This window comes from Phyllobates terribilis, unplaced genomic scaffold (assembly GCF_046119375.1).
Source record: "Phyllobates terribilis strain yellow unplaced genomic scaffold, ASM4611937v1 Scaffold_10__3_contigs__length_209671492, whole genome shotgun sequence".
In the NCBI taxonomy this organism is placed as follows: Eukaryota; Metazoa; Chordata; class Amphibia; order Anura; family Dendrobatidae; genus Phyllobates; species Phyllobates terribilis.
The window spans coordinates 159,360,960-159,383,948 of record NW_027362770.1 but is presented as its reverse complement, the minus strand read 5'-3'; the positions used below and the strand labels follow the sequence as shown (position 1 = coordinate 159,383,948).

The window sequence follows — 22,989 nt, the reverse complement described above, 5'->3', positions numbered from 1 at the left end:
TATCTGCAAAAACCCTAGTCCATGCACTCATCATCTTCCACCTCGACTACTGCAACCTCCTGCTCTGTGGCCTCCCCTCTAACACTCTCGCACCCCTCCAATCTATCCTAAACTCTACTGCCTGACTATTCCACCTGTCCCCCCGCTATTCCCCGGCCTCTCCTCTCTATCAATCCCTTCACTGTCCCCCCGGTGCCCAGAGACTCCAGTTCAAAACCCTAACCATGGCATACAAAGCCATCCACAACCTGTCTAATCCATACATCTGTGATCTAGTCTCCTGGTACTTACCTGAACGCAAACTCCATTCCTCACAAGATCTCCTTCTCTACTCCCCTCTTATCTCCTCTCTTCCCACAATCGCATACAAGATTTCTCCTGTGCATAATAATAATAATAATAATTTTTATTTATATAGTGCCAACATATTCCGCAGCACTTTACAATTAAGCGGGGACATGTACAAACAATAAATTCAATACAAGGTGAGACAGTTTAACAGTTACATCAGGAGTGAGGTCCCTGCTCGCAAGCTTACATTCTACAAGGAAATTGGGGGGGGGACAATAGGTGGAAAGTGCTTGTTATTTCAGGTCAGGCAATTATAATAAGTCAGGATTATCATATAAAGCTGTATGATCCGGTCATCAGCCTGTATGTTCAAGTGCAATACTCAATTACCGAGTGCAGTTATCGTGTGCATGGAGAGTGTAGAGACAGATGAACAGTAGGGAGCAGATTCTGAATAGTATTTAGGAGGGAACAGGGGAAAGTTAGTTTACTGGGTATTTGAGGTGGTAGGCTTGTTTAAAGAGATGGGTTTTTAAAGCTCGCTTGAAGACATCGGGGCTAGGCATCAATCGGATCTTCTGGGGTAGAGCATTCCAGAGAACTGCCCCAGCACGAGAGAAGTCTTGGAGATGGAGGTGCGAGGTTCGGATTATGGGGGATGTTAATCTTAGGTCATTTGTGGAACGGAGGGCATGTGTAGGATGATAGACTGAGAAGAGAGAGGAGATATAAGGTGGTGCAGAACTGTGGAGAGCTTTGTGGGTGAGAGCAATGAGTTTATATTGGACCCTGTAGCGAATGGGTAACCAGTGTAATGACTGGCACAAGGTGGAGGCATCGGTGAAGCAGCTGGACAGAAATAAGACCCTGGATGCCGCATTCAGGATAGATTGGAGAGGGGAAATTTTGGTAAGAGGGAGATCGATCAGAAGAGAGTTGCAGTAATCCAGACGAGAGTGAATAAGAGCAACAGTAAGAGTTTTAGCAGTTTCAAAAGTGAGAAAAGATCGGATTCTGGAGATGTTTTTAAGATGCAGGTGACAAGAGTGAGTGATCGGATATTGGGAGTAAAGGAAAGGTTAGTGTCGAATATGACCTCAAGGCAGCGGGCGTGCTGCTTGGGAGTTATGGTTGAACCCTCCAAGGTAATTTCGAGGTTAGGTAGAGTTAGGTTAGTAGAGGGGGGAAACACAAGAAGTTCGGTTTTGGAGAGATTCAGTTTAAGATAGAGGGAGGACATGATGCTAGACACAGCAGACAAACAATCCTTGGTATTTTGTATTAGAGTAGTGGTGATGTCAGGGGAAGAAATATATAATTGAGTGTCGTCAGCATAGAGATGATACTGGAACCCAAATCTGCTGATTGTTTGTCCAATAGGGGCAGTGTATAGAGAGAAGAGGAGGGGGCCTAGGACTGAGCCCTGCGGAACCCCAATAGTAAGGGGATGATGAGGGGAAGAGGAGCCGGCAAAAGATACAGTGAAGGAGTGGTCAGAGAGGTAGGAGGAGAACCAGGAGAGAACGGTTTCCTTGAGGCCTATAGAGCTGAGCATAGTGAGGAGGAGCTGGTGATCCACAGTGTCAAATGCTGCAGAGAGATCCAGGAGAATCAGCAGGGAGCAGTGACCTTTGGATTTGGCTGTTAGTAGATCATTAGAGACTTTAGTGAGGGCAGTTTTAGTGGAGTGTAAGGAGCGGAAACCAGATTGTAGAGGGTCGAGGAGAGAGTTATCTGAGAGATAGCGGATTAGACGGGAGTGGACCAAGCGTTCCAGGAGTTTAGAGATGAAAGGAAGATTAGAGACAGGTCTGTAGTTAGCAGCGCAGTTCTGGTCCAGGCATGGCTTTTTAAGTAAAGGGGTTATGATGGCATGTTTAAATGAGGAGGGAAAGATACCTGAAGAAAGAGAGAGGTTAAATATTTTAGTCAGGTGAGTGGTGACCACCGGTGAGAGGGACTGCATGAGATGTGAAGGAATGGGGTCACTGTTGCACGATGTAGGCCGAGAAGAAGCGAGGAGCTGGGTAACTTCTTCTTCTGTGACAGGCTCAAAGATGGCAAGTGAGCTTGAAGTGCGGCAGGAAAGGGGATCCAGGCGCTGAGGAGATTGGGCTGAAATGTCCTGATGGATGTGGTTGATTTTTTCAAAGAAATAAGTGGCCAGATCCTCCCCGCTGAGGTTGGTGGTGGGGGCCTGTGCTTTAGGTTTCAGGAGGGAGTTTAAGGTTTCAAAAAGTCATTTTGGATTGTTGGACATTGAAGTTATGAGGGTGGTGAAGTAGGATTGTTTGGCCAGATGAAGGGCAGAGTTATAGGTTTTGAGCATGAATTTATAGTGGATGAAGTCCTCTGCTAAAAGAGATTTTCACAACTGACGCTCAGCACACCTTGAGCATCGTTGAAGAAAACGTGTTTGCATCGTGTGCCAGGGCTGCCGTTGTCTGTGTCGGATCTTTCTGCGAGTAGAAGGAGCTGCTTCATCTAGGGCATGCTTCAGTGTATTATTGTAGTGTGAAAATGCTAAGTCTGGACAGGAGAAGGGGAGATGGGGGATAAAGATGTGTGGAGATTATCCATAAGCTGCTGGATATTAATAGTATGTGTATTCCTATAAGTGTGGTAAGTGGGGGTGTCACGGGTGAGGAGACAATTCTTAACAGAGAAGGAAAGAAGGTTGTGGTCCGAGAGCGGGAGAGGGGAGTTGGTAAAGTCATCCAGCAAGCAGAGACTGGAAAAAAACAGGTCCAGAGTATTCCCGTTTTCATGGGTAGGAGAATTAGTAAACTGAGAGGCAGAATGAAGAGGCTAGAGAAAGTAGATGAGAGGCAGATTGGGAGAGGGGATCATCGATGGGGATGTAAAAGTCGCCCATGATGAGAGTGGGGATGTCACAGGATAGAAAGTGAGGAAGCCAGGTGGCAAAGTGATCCAAAAACTGGCGGGAGGAGCCTGGAGGGCGATACACAACTGCCACTCGCAGGGAGAAGGGTTTAAAGAGTCTGATGGTGTGGACTTCAAAGGAAGGAAACATAAGTGAGGGAACCGGGGGGATGACGTGGAAAGCACATTGTGAGGAAAGGAGCAGACCAACACCTCCACCCTGTCTGTTGCCAGGTCTGGCGGTATGTGAAAATTTCAGCCCACCAAACGAGAGAGCAGCAGCAGCGGTGGTGTCTGGCTGCTGAATTCAGGTTTCTGTGATAGCCAGAAGGTTAAGGGAATTAGAGAGGAAAAAATCATGGATGTAAGTTAGTTTGTTACACACAGACCATGCGTTCCAGAGAGCACAATGGAAATCGATAGGAGAGGGCATGCACTGAAGGTTAATAAGATTAGCAGGGTTTCTATATGCAGCTGGAGGAGAGTAATGTATGCTAGTGGAGGGGGGCCCAGGGTTGGGGGAGATGTCGTCTGCGACTAGTAAAAGGAGAAAGAAGAGAAAGAGCAGGTGGTCTAATGATTTGTATGAACATTTTGAGTGCTGTATGGAGGTAGAGGATGGTTTGCAGTGGGTGAGGAATGTCAGTAGAGCCTCAGAGTTATACACGGGAGAGGGGAGAAGGGAGGGGTTCATGTAGAGAGAGTGCACAGAATGTGTTAAAAGTCAGGCGAGTTGTGAGAAAGCAGAAGTGAAAACAAATAAAAAGCAGATTGATAAGACTAATGCATAATGCAGTATGAGTGACCGAGAAGCATGTTTGTATGAATCTATTATGCACCTTACCTGTCTCCTGCCCTGTCCAACTGCCATGTATGCACTTTTAGCTATTGCACTTAAAATCTATTGCACTCGTGACCCAGTAAGATACACACAGAGGCCATAAAACAGTGACGTAGAAGGCTTTGAACATTTTAAAATAGAAACAAGACAACAAAAACAAAAAAGACAAAATACACAGGACCAAGGAATTAAATACAATGGAAAAATGTTGCTAGAGAATATGACTCTGTACACACTCATCAGACAGCACACAAACTCATGGATTAATTAAATACCATGGAAAAATGTTGCTAGAGAATATGACTCTGTTCACACTTATCAGACAGCACGCAAACGGATGGATGAATTAAATACCTGTGTGAAGAAGAAGAAGAGAGGAGAGTGGATTATCAGCTTCCGGCCATGTATAACTGCACTTTTAACTATTGCACTTAAAATCTATTGCACGCGTGACCCAGCACGCGTGCTATCCTGAGCCAGAGCTGAATATATATGAAATGAAATGTCTGCTAGAGTCCAGCACCAGTTGGTCATACTGAGTAATTAGCCAATTAGCACAGGGCTAGAGCAGGCAATGCTATGTAAGATAAACACAGAGGCCATAAAACAGTGAAATAGAAGGCTTTGAACATTTTAAAATAGAAACAGGACAACAAAAACAAAAAAGACAAAAATACACAGGACCAAGGAATTAGATACAATGGAAAAATGTTGCTAGAGAATATGACTCTGTACAGACTTATCAGACAGCACACAAACGCATGGATGAATTAAATACCATGGAAAAATGTTGCTAGAGAATATGACTCTTTTCACACTTATCAGACAGCACGCAAACGGATGGATGAATTAAATTCCTGTGTGAAGAAGAAGAGAGGAGAGTGGATTATCAGCTTCCGGCCATGTATAACTGCACTTTTAACTATTGCACTTAAAATCTATTGCACGCGTGACCCAGCACGCGTGCTATCCTGAGCCAGAGCTGAATATATATGAAATGAAATGTCTGCTAGAGTCCAGCACCAGTTGGTCATACTGAGTAATTAGCCAATTAGCACAGGGCTAGAGCAGGCAATGATATGTAAGAAAAACACAGAGGCCATAAAAGAGTGAAATAGAAGGCTTTGAACATTTTAAAATAGAAACAAGACAACAAAAACAAAAAAGACAAAAATACACAGGACCAAGGAATTAAATACAATGGAAAAATGTTGCTAGAGAATATGACTCTGTACACACTTATCAGACAGCACACAAACGCATGGATGAATTAAATACCATGGAAAAATGTTGCTAGAGAATATGACTCTGTTCACGCTTATCAGACAGCACGCAAACGGATGGATGAATTAAATATCTGTGTGAAGAAGAAGAAGAGAGGAGAGTGGATTATCAGCTTCTGGACATGTATAACTGCACTTTTAACTATTGCACTTAAAATCTATTGCACGCGTGACCCAGCATGCGTGCTATCCTGAGCCAGAGCTGAATATATATGAAATGAAATGTCTGCTAGAGTCCAGCACCAGTTGGTCATACTGAGTAATTAGCCAATTAGCACAGGGCTAGAGCAGGCAATACTATGTAAGAAAAACACAGAGGCCATAAAACAGTGAAATAGAAGGCTTTGAACATTTTAAGATAGAAACAAGACAACAAAAACAAAAAAGACAAAAATACACAGGACCAAGGAATTAAATACAATGGTAAAATGTTGCTAGAGAATATGACTCTGCACACACTTATCAGACAGCACACAAACGCATGGATGAATTAAATACCATGGAAAAATGTTGCTAGAGAATATGACTCTGTTCACACTTATCAGACAGCACGCAAACGGATGGATGAATTAAATACCTGTGTGAAGAAGAAGAAGAGAGGAGAGTGGATTATCAGCTTCCGGCCATGTATAACTGCACTTTTATCTATTGCACTTAAAATCTATTGCACGCGTGACCCAGCACGCGTGCTACCCTGAGCCAGAGCTGAATATATATGAAATGAAATGTCTGCTAGAGTCCAGCACCAGTTGGTCATACTGAGTAATTAGCCAAGTAGCACAGGGCTAGAGCAGGCAATGCTATGTAAGATAAACACAGAGGCCATACAACAGTGAAATAGAAGGCTTTGAACATTTTAAAATAGAAACAAGCCAACAAAACCAAAAAAGACAAAAATACACAGGACCAAGGAATTAAATACAATGGAAAAATGTTGCTAGAGAATATGACTCTGTACACACTTATCAGACAGCACACAAACGCATGGAAAAATGTTGCTAGAGAATATGACTCTGTTCACACTTATCAGACAGCACGCAAACGGATGGATGAATTAAATACCTGTGTGAAGAAGAAGAAGAGAGGAGAGTGGATTATCAGCTTCCGGCCATGTATAACTGCACTTTTAACTATTGCACTTAAAATCTATTGCACGCGTGACCCAGCACGCATGCTATCCTGAGCCAGAGCTGAATATATATGAAATGAAATGTCTGCTAGAGTCCAGCACCAGTTGGTCATACTGAGTAATTAGCCAATTAGCACAGGGCTAGAGCAGGCAATGCTATGTAAGGTAAACACAGAGGCCATAAAACAGTGAAATAGAAGGCTTTGAACATTTTAAAATAGAAACAAGACAACAAAAACAAAAAAGACAAAAATACACAGGACCAAGGAATTAAATACAATGGAAAAATGTTTCTAGAGAATATGACTCTGTTCACACTTATCAGACAGCACACAAACGGATGGATGAATTAAATACCATGGAAAAATGTTGCTAGAGAATATGACTCTGTTGACACTTATCAGACAGCACACAAACGCATGGATGAATTAAATACCATGGAAAAATGTTGCTAGAGAATATGACTCTGTTCACACTTATCAGACAGCACGCAAACGGATGGATGAATTAAATACCTGTGTGAAGAAGAAGAAGAGAGGAGAGTGGATTATCAGCTTCCGGACATGTATAACTGCACTTTTAACTATTGCACTTAAAATCTATTGCACGCGTGCTATCCTGAGCCAGAGCTGAATATATATGAAATGAAATGTCTGCTAGAGTCCAGCACCAGTTGGTCATACTGAGTAATTAGCCAATTAGCACAGGGCTAGAGAAGGCAATGCTATGTAAGATACACACAGAGGCCATAAAACAGTGACATAGAAGGCTTCGAACATTTTAAAATAGAAACAAGACAACAAAAACAAAAAAGACAAAAATACACAGGACCAAGGAATTAATTACAATGGAAAAATGTTGCTAGAGAATATGACTCTGTACACACTCATCAGACAGCACACAAACTCATGAATGAATTAAATACCATGGAAAAATGTTGCGAGAGAATATGACTCTGTTCACAGTTATCAGACAGCACGCAAACGGATGGATGAATTAAATACCTGTGTGAAGAAGAAGAAGAGAGGAGAGTGGATTATCAGCTTCCGGCCATGTATAACTGCACTTTTAACTATTGCACTTAAAATCTATTGCACGCGTGACCCAGCACGCGTGCTATCCTGAGCCAGAGCTGAATATATATGAAATGAAATGTCTGCTAGAGTCCAGCACCAGTTGGTCATACTGAGTAATTAGCCAATTAGCACAGGGCTAGAGCAGGCAATGCTATGTAAGATAAACACAGAGGCCATAAAACAGTGAAATAGAAGGCTTTGAACATTTTAAAATAGAAACAGGACAACAAAAACAAAAAAGACAAAAATACACAGGACCAAGGAATTAGATACAATGGAAAAATGTTGCTAGAGAATATGACTCTGTACAGACTTATCAGACAGCACACAAACGCATGGATGAATTAAATACCATGGAAAAATGTTGCTAGAGAATATGACTCTGTACACACTTATCAGACAGCACACAAACGCATGGAAAAATGTTGCTAGAGAATATGACTCTGTTCACACTTATCAGACAGCACGCAAACGGATGGATGAATTAAATACCTGTGTGAAGAAGAAGAAGAGAGGAGAGTGGATTATCAGCTTCCGGCCATGTATAACTGCACTTTTAACTATTGCACTTAAAATCTATTGCACACGTGACCCAGCACGCATGCTATCCTGAGCCAGAGCTGAATATATATGAAATGAAATGTCTGCTAGAGTCCAGCACCAGTTGGTCATACTGAGTAATTAGCCAATTAGCACAGGGCTAGAGCAGGCAATGCTATGTAAGGTAAACACAGAGGCCATAAAACAGTGAAATAGAAGGCTTTGAACATTTTAAAATAGAAACAAGACAACAAAAACAAAAAAGACAAAAATACACAGGACCAAGGAATTAAATACAATGGAAAAATGTTGCTAGAGAATATGACTCTGTTCACACTTATCAGACAGCACACAAACGGATGGATGAATTAAATACCATGGAAAAATGTTGCTAGAGAATATGACTCTGTTCACACTTATCAGACAACACACAAATGGATGGATGAATTAAATACCATGGAAAAATGTTGCTAGAGAATATGACTCTGTTGACACTTATCAGACAGCACGCAAACGGATGGATGAATTAAATACCTGTGTGAAGAAGAAGAAGAGAGGAGAGTGGATTATCAGCTTCCGGCCATGTATAACTGCACTTTTAACTATTGCACTTAAAATCTATTGCACACGTGACCCAGCACGCGTGCTACCCTGAGCCAGAGCTGAATATATATGAAATGAAATGTCTGCTAGAGTCCAACACCAGTTGTTCATACTGAGTAATTAGCCAATTAGCACAGGGCTAGAGCAGGCAATGCTATGTAAGATAAACACAGAGGCCATAAAACAGTGAAATAGAAGGCTTTGAACATTTTAAAATAGAAACAAGACAACAAAAACAAAAAAGACAAAAATACACAGGACCAAGGAATTAAATACAATGGAAAAATGTTGCTAGAGAATATGACTCTGTACACACTTATCAGACAGCACACAAACGCATGGATGAATTAAATACCATGGAAAAATATTGCTAGAGAATATGACTCTGTTCACACTTATCAGACAGCACGCAAACGGATGGATGAATTAAATACCTGTGTGAAGAAGAAGAAGAGAGGAGAGTGGATTATCAGCTTCCGGCCATGTATAACTGCACTTTTAACTATTACACTTAAATAGTGCTATCCCGAGTCAGAGCTGAATATATATGTGCATCCCCCCTACTCTGGAACTCTCTTCCTCAACATATCAGAACTCTCGCCTACTGTGGAAACCTTCAAAAGGAACCTGAAGACTCACCTCTTCCGACAAGCCTACAACCTGCAGTAACCCTCTACCCACCATACCGCTGCACGACCAGCTCTACCCTCACCTACTGTATCCTCACCCATCCCTTATGGACAGTGAGTCCTCGAGGGTAGGGTCCTCTCTCTTCCTTTACCACTCGGTGTCTTGTATTGTTCAAGATTATTGTACCTGTTTTTTATTATGCATACCTCTTTTCACATGTAAAGCGCCATGGAATAATGGAAGAGAGTGAGAGATAATAATTGCTGATCCTCCCCTTTAGCTAATTTTAACAGGTCTTTTGAATCCTTCCCTCTCCACTTGGGCCACGCTTCATTTACAAAAGCAGAATGAAATATGTATACATTAAAGATAGTCCATCCAACTCATCTGAAAACAGCCAAAATACCTTTCCACCGTCTCATCTTTCACCTGAGTTATGTAATTTAATGTTATTTGTTGTTCCCTCTGCTTTGTCAGAGCGCAATGTTGCAGGAGCTTACAGTACTCTTCCCCTAAGTATAACGTCTGCAAATATTCAGTCCTCTATCTAATAATTTGATATTCTTTTGGCAGTCACGTTTCTTGCAGTATAATATGTGCAGTTGTTAGGTGACCGATCGAGTTAGTCATGGGCGAGCTCCGGCCTCTGGCACCTTACAGACAAAACATGTCCCCGTCCCGGTATGCTGCTGTGTGTGAGGTGCATCATACTTACTTCTGGCCTATAGGCCTCCTCTTTCTCCAGACCTTCTTCTTCCAGAGCCTTTGGAGCAAATAATCCAAGGGACAAGAGAGTAGTAAAAGTAATCAAACTTTTACTTGACAGCTTGTAGTCTGTACAATCAGGCATATAGGATATCAAAGGACTGACCGTCACTTCCAAACAGAAAGACATATGTGAACAGGTGCAATCTAAGAGAGCCACTCTATATATAACAAATTAAAACTGCGCTCTGAAACACTATATCACGTAAACATTGAATATATGAAATTGCATTTCTGCTATAGAAAAGAAGTTGAAAATGAAGGTACTTAGCTCATAAATTGGCCAATTCATATGAGCCCAATAGCCAGTGACAAGGCGTACCCCTTTGTTGGGACCCTGATCTAACATGGTACCTCTCTCGGGCTAAAAGCCTTCAATTATATAGGCATCAACCTCTATTTAAAACTGCCATAGGCTGGTGGGTGGAGTGTTCAGTCAGAAAGTGTGTACTACGAATATCAAAAGACTGAACAGGTGCAAGCTAAGAGAGCCACTCTATATGTAACTAACAAATTAAAGCTGCACTCTGGAATGCTATTGTATGTAAACATTGAATATATGAAATTGAACTTGCAATACTGCTATAGAAAATAAGTTAAAAAATGAACTGACTGAGCACTCCAGCCATTAGCCTATGGCGGTTTTAAATAGAGTTTGATCCTACCTGCCAATATAATTGTAGGCTTTTAGCCCAGGAGAGGTACAGTATCATGTTAGGTCAGGTCCCAACAAAGAGGTACACTTTGTCTTTGGTTATTGGGCAGACGTGAATTGGCCAATTTATACGCTGAGTACCTTCATTTTTTTAACTTATTTTCTACAGCAGTAATGCAATTCCAATTTCATATATTCAATGTTTACTGGGAGAGAGACATCGTTCTCACGTCCAGGCCTATATTACTGGGAGAAACACTGCCACAAGAGAAAAATCTCAAACTTGATCAGGCAGCAAACTGTATATCTAGAGGTCTGAAAATGAATGCAAAAATTAAAAAACTAATGAAATGTTATTAATTGAATTATACTTTTATGAATTAAAAACATCAGTTTATTGCTTGTGGTTGGAGCTCGGACTTAGTTAAAACTTTAACTAATTATGTCTTTCAAGAGGAAACTTCCTGTGAGTAATAAACTGTGATCTCATATGGCCATTTTATTTATAGATTTAAGAAGAAGTGGGAAAAAATAACATGCGCAGATAAAATCAAAAGTCACTTACACTTTTTTCACTCTGTTTGGAAGCACTTTAGGGTTGGGGCTTGCCTTTTTTATCTCCAGAAGTTATACAATTTTTGCAATGTCTTAGTAAGAAACCAATATATTAGCAATTATACTTCAAAATTTTATTACTTTTCTTGTGACCCATTGATCGGCTTGTTTGCATTTTTCTATTTTTGCACACAAGATGATATTCCTGTATGCCCTGACAACATCTGTGATCGTTCTCTGCTCGTCAGGTAAGTGAGAACATTTTCTTGATTACATCCGGTCCTAAAGTTTCTCCTAGTTATTTGTCGTTTTGGGTCTTGGCAGAATAAGAGAGGGGAAAGCTGGAACTGTGGTATTCCCGAAAAAGGCGGTATCAGCATCAAGACCAATGGATGTTAACAGTTGTGGAACCTAACAGCACAACTTTGTCTACTGTTTAGTGGCCGATGCCAGGTATTACAGTAGCAACTAAACAGTTGACAGCTGTGCTACTCAGGTCTGCAGCTATTCACATCCAGTCACCGACAGACCTGAGAACAACTGATTTGTGTGAGCACCAGGTGTAGGACCCCCACCGATCTGATAATATTTACACATCCTAGGAATAGGTCATCCATATCATGGAATACCCCCTTTAAAGGGTTATTTCTGGTTCTAGCAAGTAATCACCTATCCATGTGGTAGAGAATAACTGCTGGATTGGTGGGGGCTACCAAACAGTGGGAGCCTCACCAATTGTCAGAACAAAAGTCCAGTGTCCCGTTAAAATGGAGGAGTGGCTGTGTATGTGACGTGCCCCCTGGGCCGTGGGGTACTCGGTGCCGGGCCGGTTGTTGCTAGGGGAGATGTCACAATGGCGGTGACCCGGTCCATGACCCAGGGCGGTCAATCCAAAGGGGAATATTATTTACAGGGGATTTCTAGTTCTTATATACAGTTCGTGACTCCACCTGTGGTATGCGGCTAAAGGGAGCCGCCGCTGCGGAGCAAGTCCTCTGGAGCGGTTGTTAATGCAGCAGAGTTGGTTTAGCTTTCCACAGGTAGAGCTTAGCTCCAGGGCTGTGCTGAGATGTTATGGATGTTGCGGTGTAGTGCAGGGGGTGATGGCGCAGCAGTAATTCATGGAGACAGTGGGGTGCAGTCTTCAGAGTTTACACACAGTTGTTGCAATCCAAGTTACAGGTACCGGTGTAACTTCCCACGTCATCCTGTGCTTACTCAGGGAGGGGTTCAGCAATCCCTCAGGTTTTTCAAGAGCACTTAACGGGACCCTCTTCTGTGTGCCTTTCTCAGTCGTCTTCCTGCGCTGGCTCTCACCCTCCTGCCCTGCATCTCACAATCAGTGTCCCAAGCCAGTAGCCTCGGGTCTTGTCGGGCGACCTGCAGTCCCCTGGACCCTCTGTGACCACCTTTTCGGTGATGTAATTGTGGCTGTGGCAACTGCACCCTAAAAGTACAGAAGCCTCCGGTTTCCAGTTGAACCTTGTAATTCTCACTGGTCAGGGGCCGGTCCCCTCTGCGGCTTGATCCCTCCACCCTCTGGTAGATTCGGGCGTACGGGTGGCCTCCAGCACTGCCCGTACCCCTGGGATCCCCTCCTTCCTCCTGGAGCATTCTCTCCTGCTCCTCTCTCCTTCACAGTCTTGGGCCTCTCTGCTAGGCCCTCCTCCTGAGCAGAGCTCCTGCAGAGCTCCTGCTCCCACTACTTCTCCTCTGACTGAACTCTCTTTCCAAGATGGTTCCCTCTTTTATATCCTCCTTTCCTGTGCTCCCCTGAACTACATCCTCCACCCACACCCACTACATAGTTCCACCCTTCAGCTAGGGACCAGGGACTGTGCTCTCCCTTAGGAGCAATCTCGCGCTACCCCCACTGAAGTGGAATGTGTTGCATGCAGGTGTTAGGGTCCCGGGCAGCACTCTATCCTTACCTGAGAGTGAGATACCACACCTCTGGGTGAGATGCAGTACCTCTGTGGCGACTGAACCCGCAGGGGTGCCACATATGAGACTCCTTTCAAAGTCTATGGGACTGTCAGAGATAGATGGGAAGTCTTATATCTCAGTCCTATTGACTTTTATTGGTGCGGCACTATGCATGTACTCCATATGGGACCTCTTTTCTGGTGATCAATCTGTCTAGATGAGTGATAACTCGTTGTACCAGTTTAAATTCAGCCTCAAATTGATCCTTGGTTCCATTGACTCTTGCTACAAAATATAACATATTTCTTTGTGTTGTCATTTTTGGCATCTTTTGCTGCTGTAGTACCAAAATCAAGTCTTTTTTTTTTTAATGAACAGGTATGACCATCGAAGATATAACCGGATTGGTGAATGACACGGTCACTTTACCTTGCACATATTCTGTCAGAGAGGCGGCCGCTGGGCTGCGCTGGAGAAGAGCCAGCTGTACTAACACTACATGCATTTCTACCATCCTCCACACTAATGGCAGCAGAGTAAACAAGAGGACATCTAAAAGATATAAGTTACTGGGGAATGTCACGTGGGGCGACGCATCCCTGACCATCACCAAGTTGGCTACGAAAGATAAAGGAACTTACTGGTGCAAAGTATCAATCCCAGGACCATGCAATGACGTGAGAAGAGAAATACATTTACAGGTCATGGAATGTAAGGAAAAGTTTTTTCAAGTATTATATACGAATACAGAATTTAGAGAACGCACAGGCTACTCCAGGTCTCAAGAACCTTCAACAAGCCATGTTTCCACTATTTCCTTAGTATGACATGGGTGAAATTATTATGGGCAGCTCATGGGGGTTATCATGGGTGCCGCTTGCTCCAGTCTATGGAATATCCTTAAATAGTGAACTATGAATGGAACTTGAGAACTTCCATGAACAGAGGTTATCATGTGAATTCAAGGTCTGATTTAAGGTCTCTGTAGACCTCAAGTCAAAAACAATGCAATGGGGGGGGGGGTGGAGTATGCTTTTTGGTTAAAGCTGACCAGATAGCTGACGCCGATCATTCGTTTGGCCGATAGGCTGCTCTGTTGATTTCCCCATAGTCGGGCACACTTGGGTTGATTGAGTTTCCAATTGGAAAAGGGTAGTAAGTTTCTGCCAGACACCTCTGGTGGAGGCTTATGTCTCCTGGGAATAATAGGATTGGGCTTGTTGAAATCCATCTGCCTGATCTCTTTCCTTCATCATCATCTGTTGGGAGGGGAAAGAGGCCCTCATACACAATAGTCTTCAGGTCTCACTGAAATTGTCAGGTTTGGCTTGCATGTATGACCAGCTGAAGACTTCCTACCATTCAATGATGAACTAGGGGAGGAGGTTACATAGTCTGGCAGTGCCAGTGAAGAGAGGGGGTGACATCAAATGAGCACCTTGCAGTCAATAAGATTAAGATGTCTCTAAGCCTGTGATTGGCTGTCTTTCACTCCATTGTTTGAGTTCCTGTGTACGCTATAGCCAATGAATGGGAAATACTTTTAATTTAAAGAGGAGCTGTCAACAGGTCAAAAGTGTCCAGTTTGTGCTCTTATTTTTATTCTTATTGCTCCCCTTAGTATTCTGTTTTATGTATTTTCTGGCCTATGGGTCCAAAGATATGGGCCTTTTTAAGTCAATGCAAATTTTTATGGCCTTTACCAAAGGATCAAAGGATCCTCTGGGGCGTGTCTTTCGCTGCTCTGCATAATTGTCATGTGAGCCACGCTCACTTAGTAAAGTCCATAAAAATTAGGACTAAATTAAAAGCCCCATATCTCTGGACCTGTATGATGGATTAAAAAAAAGCAAAACAGAAAATGTAATATTTTGGGAAGCAACGGGAATAAGTTAAGAACAAAAACTGGATACTTTTGACCTGGTGACAATTTTTCCAGCCTTTTTCTTCTGAGCCCCTCCATTCCAAAGTTATGCCCCCCTAGAAATAATTATGCAAAAATTCCCTTCAACCTACTGGACACATAAAACAGAAGTTCTCTGTGGGCGTGGCTATGTTCTGATTGGCCAGCATCAGAGGAGCAAAAGCAAACAGGAAAAAAGAAAAGGAAAATTTGCATCAGTATTTCCTGGGGGCATAACTATGGAATAGAGGGGCACAGAAGAAAAAGAAAAACTGTTCCAGAATCCGTGGAGAAGAGGCAATTATAGGAGGTACATAGTTTAAATTAAATAATCCAGTGAAAGGTCCCCTTTAAGAAGACATAATACAGTTCCTTGGAAAGCAATTTATTGTTGATAGTGTCAAAATCAAGATGCATAATGGCTGATCTCTATATTATTAATCTAAATATAATTTATATATGTAGATGATGAGAAACTTAGCTGGGGAACACTTGGAAACGTGATAAGAGGGATTATAATTCTCATGGTACCCGCCATGGCCCTGTTCGTCTATAAACGTAAGTACGATTTACTCATTGACTATGTGCCAGAATGTACTCATTTTGTGGTCAGATCTGTAGGTCGCCAATGTGGAGGAGATAATGATACAGAGCTCCAAACCCCCTGTGCAGACATAGATTTGTATGATATCATTCTGTCTGTAGCCATCACTAGAGGGAGCTCACTGCATACTGTTCTACATAGAACTTAAAGCAGTTAGCTCCTGAGCTCCCTCTGGTGGTGACTGCAGACAGGACTGGCATGGGGAAGCAAACTGGGCAATTGCCCAGGGCCCCCACTTCCTTGGAGGCCCTCAGCACCTACAACAGGAGCTTCACTGCTAAAAGCATTATTATACATTATTGTGTATGTGGTTGATCCTACAGCATTGGCCAAAAGTATTGAGAATGAGACAAATAGTAATTTTTCCAAAGTTTACTGCTTCATTTTTTGTAATGGCAATTTGCATATACTCCTGAATGTCATAGAGTGATCAGCTTAACAGCAATTACTGTACTTGCAAAGTCAATATTTGCCCAGAAAATGAACTTTAACCCCCAAAACACATTTCAATATCATTGCAGTCCTGCCTTAAAAGGAGCAGCTAACATCGTTTTAGTGATTGATCCATTAACACAGGTGTGGGTGTTGATGAGGACAGGGCTGGCGATCAATCAGTCATGATTAAGTAAGAATGACATCACTGGACACTTTAAAAGGAGGCTGGTTCTTGGTATCATTGTTTCTCTTCAGTTAACCATGGCTATCTCTAAAGAAACACATGCAGCCATCATTGCACTGCACAAAAATGGCCTAACAGGGAAGAGTATCGCAACTACAAAGATTGCACCTCAGTCAACAATCTATCGCATCATCAAGAACTTCAAGGAGAGAGCTTCCATTGTTGTCAAAAAGGCTCCAGGGCGCCCAAGAAAGACCAGCAAGCGCCAGGACCGTATCTTAAAACTGTTTCAGCTGCGGGATCGGACTACCAGCAGTGCCGAGCTTGCTCAGGAATGGCAGCAGGCTGGTGTGAGTGCTTCAGCACGCACTGTGAGGCGAAGACTCTTTGAGCAAGGGCTGGTTTCAAGGAGGGCAGCAAAGAAGCCACTTCTCTCCAGAAAAAACATCAGGGACCGACTGATATTCTGCAAAAGGTACAGGGAGTGGACTGCTGAGGACTGGGGCAAAGTCATTTTCTCTGATGAATCCCCTTTTCGATTGTTTGGGACATCTGGAAAACAGCTTATTCGGAGAAGAAGAGGTGAGCGCTACCACCAGTCTTGTCTCATGCCAACTGTAAAGAATCCTGAAACCATTCATGTGTGGGGTTGCTTCTCAGCCAAGGGAATCGGCTCACTCACAGTCTTGCCTAAAAACACAGCCATGAATAAAGAATGGTACCAGAATGTCCTCCAAGAGCAACTTCTCCCAACCGTCCAAGAGCAGTTTGGCGCCCAACAATGCCTTTTCCAGTATGATGGAGCACCTTGCCATAAAGCAAAGGTGATAACTAAATGGCTCATGGAACAAAACATAGAGATTTTGGGTCCATGGCCTGGAAACTCCCCAGATCTTAATCCCATTGAGAACTTGTGGTCAATCATCAAGAGACGGGTGGACAAACAAAAACCAACAAATTCTGGCAAAATGCAAGCATTGATTATGCAAGAATGGACTGCTATCAGTCAGGATTTGGTCCAAAAGTTGATTGAGAGCATGCCAGGGAGAATTACAGAGGTCTTGAAGAAGAAGGGGCAACACTGCAAATATTGACTTGCTGCATTAACTCATTCTAACTGTCAATATAACCTATTGGTACTCATAATATGATTGCAATTATATTTCTGTATGTGATAAAAACATCAGACAAACACTAATAAAAACCAGAGGCCAGGAGATCATGTGAAAATATAATTTTGGTGTCATTCTCAAAACTTTTGGCCATGACTGTACAATGTATGAGATCCTGGTGGTGTATATTAGTAAAACAAAAATCTCAGCCAATAAATGAGTGCCTGAGAGCAAGGACTTAAAAAAAGTTTTTATATTTTTTATGTATATCAAAAAGTCCCATTATTTAGAATACATAATGTCAGTAGATGTTAATGTTTGGATAATGGTGGTACATATGGTCATAAATAAATAGCTACGCCAAAACCTATTCACAAAAAATACAGCCAAGATAGAGGTATACAATTTTTTATATTTATTAGTTATATTAAATAACACAAAGGGTTAAAAATAAGAGGAGTACCCAAAAGGGGGGGGGGGGACACATGACAGCAGGAGGAGACAAGATGAATAAAAGTCAGTATATGATCACAATATGCAGGATATATATGTGAAAGGTAAAATGCTATAATAGTAACAGTCCGAGTATAGATGTCCAAATAGCGACCAGTGCAAAGTTAAAGAAATAATAGATATGGAATAAGTATTCAAATCTGTTGTCACCTCCTCCTGCTGGAATGTCGCCAGGTCACAGTATACAGGTGCTTCTCAATAAATTAGAATATCATCAAAAAGTTAATTTATTTCAGTTCTTCAATACAAAAAGTGAAGCTCCTATATTATATAGAGTCATTACACACAGAGTGATCTATTTCAAGTATTTATTTCTGTTAATGTTGATGATTATGGCTTACAGCCAATGAAAACACAAAAGTCATTATCTCAGTAAATTAGAATACTTTATACAACAGCTTGAAAAATGGTTTTAAAATCCGAGATGTTGTCCTACTGAAATGTATGTTCAGTAAATGCCCTCAATACTTGGTCGGGGCTCCTTTTGCATCAATTACTGCATCAATGCGGCAATGTGGCATGGAGGCGATCAGCCTGTGGCTCTGCTGAGGTGTTATGGAAGCCCAGGTTGCTTTGATAGCAGCCTTCAGCTCGTCTGTGACGCGCCCAGGGGATGGGGGCGACTCTGTACCCAGGCCTTTGCCTGGTTTGGGGATGTCGCGGTGGTTGGCTCCCAAGCCCGTACCCTGGGGTCACTCTTTAAAAAGGGGACTGGAACTTGGTTAGAAATAAAAATAAAGTAAATAGTTTGTGATGCCACCTGTGGTACCTGGTAAGGATTACCAGCGCCGCTGCAGACCTCCAGGGGGGTGATCGGATGGCAGCTGGGATGTTTCGGCTCCGCACAGGCGGAGCGGGCCCCCAGGGCAGTGTGTAGTTTGATGGTGGGTGGTGATGCTGGGGCTTGTAGTGCAGGCGGGATGGCGCAGCAGGAGTAACTGACAGAGACAGGGGATTCGCTTCAATACCTTTACTGGTGCGGATGTCAGGTACGGTCCAGGGTACTCAGTAGGATGGGTGCACTTCAGTACTTCTCCCCAATGAGCGGGTATAAGGCCTCCTGGTCCATGTCTGCCTCTCTGTATGCTCCTGGCCAGCCTGCAACTGGGCCTAGCTTATGTGTCGTGCTGTTCCTTCACCTGTCGCTTGGTAGTGGGACCTTCTGCTGGCAACCACTATCCCTGGTCGCCGGGGCCTTCGTGGTTCCTGGTCCTGTAATGGGTCTAGCTTCAGGTCTGCCAGCGACTTGTAGTCCTCCTGGAATGCCGGTGGTCCCTACTGGGTATAAAGGACTCTGTAGGCACGGACCCGGTGTCCGGTTTGTATCTTTGGGGTGAGCCTAGAATGCTACTCTGCCCCTTTCAACTCCTCTCTCCTCTCCTCCTTGCTGTCGGACACACTCGGGGCTCTCAGATCTCAGCAGCAGATGTGCTGCGTCTTCGCTGCTCTCAGCGTCAGCACGCTCTCAGACTCTCTGACTCTGTCTGACTCTAAACTCTGACTGAACTGCCTGGCTCCACCCTCCATATATATATCCCTAACTGGCTCCCTCTGGTGGTATGAGGTGGAAGGGTGGAGGTGTTTGTATGTAGTGAGCGCCTCCTGTGTAGAAGTTCATCCATGCACCCTGGGTCCTGTGGTACCTGTGAACAGAAGGGTGCCACATCTGCATTGTTGGGTCTGGGGTCTCTCATCTTCCTCTTGACAATACCCCATAGATTCTCTATAATAGATTCTCTATGGGGTTAAGGTCAGGCGAGTTTGCTGCCAATCAAGCACAGTGATACTGTTGTTTGTAAATCAGGTATTGGTACTTTTGGCAGTGTGGACAGGTGCCAAGTCCTGCTGAAGAATGACATTTCCATCTCCAGAAAGCTTGCCGGCAGAGGGAAGCATGAAGTGCTCTAAAATTTCCTGGTAGACGGCTGCGTTGACTTTGGTCTTGATAAAACACAGTGGACCTACACCAGCAGGTGACATGGCTCCCCAAACCATCACTGATTGTGGAAACTTCACACTAGACCTCAAGCAGCTTGGATTGTGGCCTCTCCACTCTTCCTCCAGACTCTGGGACCTTGATTTCCAAATGAAATGCAAAATTTACTTTCATCTGAAAACAACACCTTGGACCACTGAGCATCAGTCCAGGTCTTCTTTCTCCTTGGTCCAGGTAAGACGCTTCTGGCGTTGTCTATTGGTCATGAGTGGCTTGACACAAGGAATGCGACACTTGTAGCCCATGTCCTGGATACGTCTGTGTGTGGTTGCTCTTGAAGCAATGACTCCAGCAGCAGTCCACTCCTTGTGAATCTCTCCCAAATTTTTGAATGGCCTTTTCTTAACTATCCTTTCAAGGCTGCGGTTATCCCGGTTGCTTGTGCACCTTTTCCTACCACACTTTTTCCTTCCACTAAACTTTCCATTAATATGCTTGGATACAGCACTCTGTGAACAGCCAGCTTCTTTAGCCATGACCTTTTGTGGCTTACCCTCCTTGTGGAGTGTGTCAATGACTGACTTCTGGACATCTATCAAGTCAGCAGTCTTCCCCATGATTGTGGAGCCTACTGAAACAGACAAAGGGACCTTTTTAAACGCTTAGGAAGGCTTTGCAGTTGTTTTTTGTTAATTATTCTAACTTACTGAGATAATGACTTTTGTGTTTTCATTGGCTGTAAGCCATAATCATCACAATTAACAGAAATAAACACTTTAAATAGATCACTCTATTTGTAATGTAAATTAACTTTTTGATGATATTCTAATTTTGTGAGAAGCACTTGTATATTAATGAAAACATTAAAATGTTTGAGCTGCTGGTAGGTATATATGTGTCTGTATGTATGTGCTCTATGTATGCCTGTGTCTGTATGAAGGTACTTTTTGTCTGTGAATACACATATGTTTATATGTATGTATGTGCTCTGTGTATATGTGTGTATGTGCTCTGTGTATACATGCATTTGTTTGTGTCAAGTACGGTGTATGTAGCATCCATTTATAAATCCCGACTGCACAGACAGTTCATAGGTGTAAACACGTTGGTTATCACCCTACGAATGAGCAAAATGCTGATCATTCATTGAGTGACTGGATTGTTTATGGTGGAAGAAAATTATTGTTCTCAGCGGCACATTACCTGGTGTAAAATGCAGAAGTGCTGCCTATAACTTGATACTGTATGGGGACAGATTGATCTCCCAGTGATAGTTCTGTGCCCATCATTCTTTGTCAACCTATGAAGAGGCCAGTAAACAAGCGCAGAACGACTTCAGTATTGTCAATCTCGCCCATTTAACTGTCTGGAATGTTTGAGTGTGTTGGTGCAATATGTGAGCATTTAAACTTTGGCCCAGGGCCCCACTTTGTCTAAACACAGCCCTGATTGCAGGTAGACAAAATTTTATCATGCGGAATTTATGTTCATGCAGGGAATTTGGAGCTTTATATCAGAATATTGAAGCTATAAATATTAGTTAAGAAAGTAATTAACTTATAATTTTGGACCTTAAGATAAGTTGGCTGAGTTTCACTTTAATATATATTTATTATTGTGTCTATAAGAAGTATTTAAGTGTATATGGTGTCATTATTTTCACTCCATCTTTTATTATTTTGCAGGTTGCGAGTTATAATCCTACTGTTCAGAAGAAACTGGAAAACATACTGCATGCAATAACTACCCCTTAAAGGGATGTCTCATGAAGACAGCCCTTGTCAATATCCCTTATGTTGGTTCTTCTCCCCTCCCATATTGTTGGCAGTTTAGACCCTCCTTTAGTAGTCAAAATGGAGAATCTCTAATTAAGAACTTTGGTAAACTCGAACATGTACTAGATGGTCATCAATTAGGGTCATTCTGGTTGACCAACTCTCTTTGTGTCGAGAGCCGACCAGTTGATCAACCCAGGAGAAGATTCTGAAAGGGATGGTCTTGGATGAGGGATTGAAAGGATGCATTACTCAATGGCTATGTAAAAGTTTGAGATAATTTTTCTTTTCTTTACTGTATTTAAAATAAAAAAATGAAAAAAACTTTGAAAATCTTAAAAAAATAAATAAACTAATCTACCGTTTTCTGTATACAGCTGTTATACAAACCTATGTGTCTCCATGATTATTTCAAAGAAGTCCTATGATTTGATGTAATCACATAATTCAAAGTTTGGGCATCAAGATCATTATGTAAGAGGGAGACTGAGATTAAATAATGGCAGAGATAGGGAGAATCAAGGCTTCACGGGAAACACCCACTGAACTCTGGACTTGAAGCTCCGCAAGCAGCAGTGGCATAGGAAGCAGGTACATTTCTGAAAACAGCAATGAAGTCACTGCTCCAATAACTGTGAGTGTGGGCATATGAGTAACAGCCGGCTCCATCCTCGTATTGGCCAGTATGACTGGAAAAGTCATGTACAGCTCGAGGTTGGATGTTCTTCAATAATCATCAATGTGTTCACAAATGGTTTGATTTATTAAGGACTTATAGACAATATTTACATATGTACAGATAAAAAAAAGTTAATTTATCATATAAATATTTTGTTCGATTTGGTCCTGTGTTCTTTCTAGGCCCTCCAGTGATAAGATTGCTGGAATCCTACAAAAAAAAAGTCATGTTATATGGGATGTGTAAGTAAGTACATAAGTCATCATGTGACCAAAACCTTAGGAGTTGGATAAGATTAGAAAAACTTCCTATACTGACTACTTTCTTCCAGAAACAGCGCCCCTCATGTCCAGAGGCTGTAATTGGTATTACATTCAATTAAATACGGCTGAACTGCAATACAACAGTGAACCCATGTGCAAGAGTGGTGCTGCTTATAATTTATTGTTTGACTTCTATTACATTTTTCTGGGAAGAGTTGGATGACAAACAGCAATTTTGCAGCTACTTAATGGGAAAAATTGGATAAAAAGCAGCAATTTTGCAGGTATTGAATTTGAAGAATTTGATAAACAGCAATCTTTTCAGGTATTGAATGGGAGGAATTGGATAAAAAAAAAACAATTTAACGGGTTTTGAGTGTGAAGTATTGGATAAAATTCAGCAATTTA

General features: G+C 42.4%; 2 protein-coding genes across 4 annotated transcripts in view; one reads left to right on the top strand and one right to left on the bottom strand.

Moving 5' to 3' along the window:
* Positions 1 to 11,274: 11,274 nt before the first annotated feature.
* Positions 11,275 to 22,265, top strand: LOC141164185 (hepatitis A virus cellular receptor 1 homolog). 2 transcript variants are annotated; one of them, XM_073649319.1, is made up of 4 exons: positions 11,275 to 11,499; positions 13,556 to 13,888; positions 15,546 to 15,638; positions 22,017 to 22,265. In XM_073649319.1, the coding sequence occupies exons 1-4, from the start codon at positions 11,448 to 11,450 to the stop codon at positions 22,043 to 22,045; spliced, it is 507 nt and encodes a 168-aa protein (XP_073505420.1). In that variant the 5' UTR covers positions 11,275 to 11,447; the 3' UTR covers positions 22,046 to 22,265. The 2 variants fall into 2 exon arrangements, with proteins under 2 accessions (XP_073505420.1, XP_073505421.1); XM_073649320.1 differs by having other exon boundaries at positions 21,550 to 22,265.
* Positions 20,633 to 22,989, bottom strand: part of LOC141164184 (hepatitis A virus cellular receptor 2 homolog) — a 33,426-nt gene continuing 31,069 nt past the window's right edge. For both annotated transcript variants that reach the window (XM_073649318.1, XM_073649317.1), the window contains exon 7: positions 20,633 to 22,528. In XM_073649318.1, coding sequence (XP_073505419.1) covers positions 22,497 to 22,528 — 32 coding nt within the window. In that variant the 3' untranslated portion in view covers positions 20,633 to 22,496. The remainder of the gene's footprint in view (positions 22,529 to 22,989) is intronic.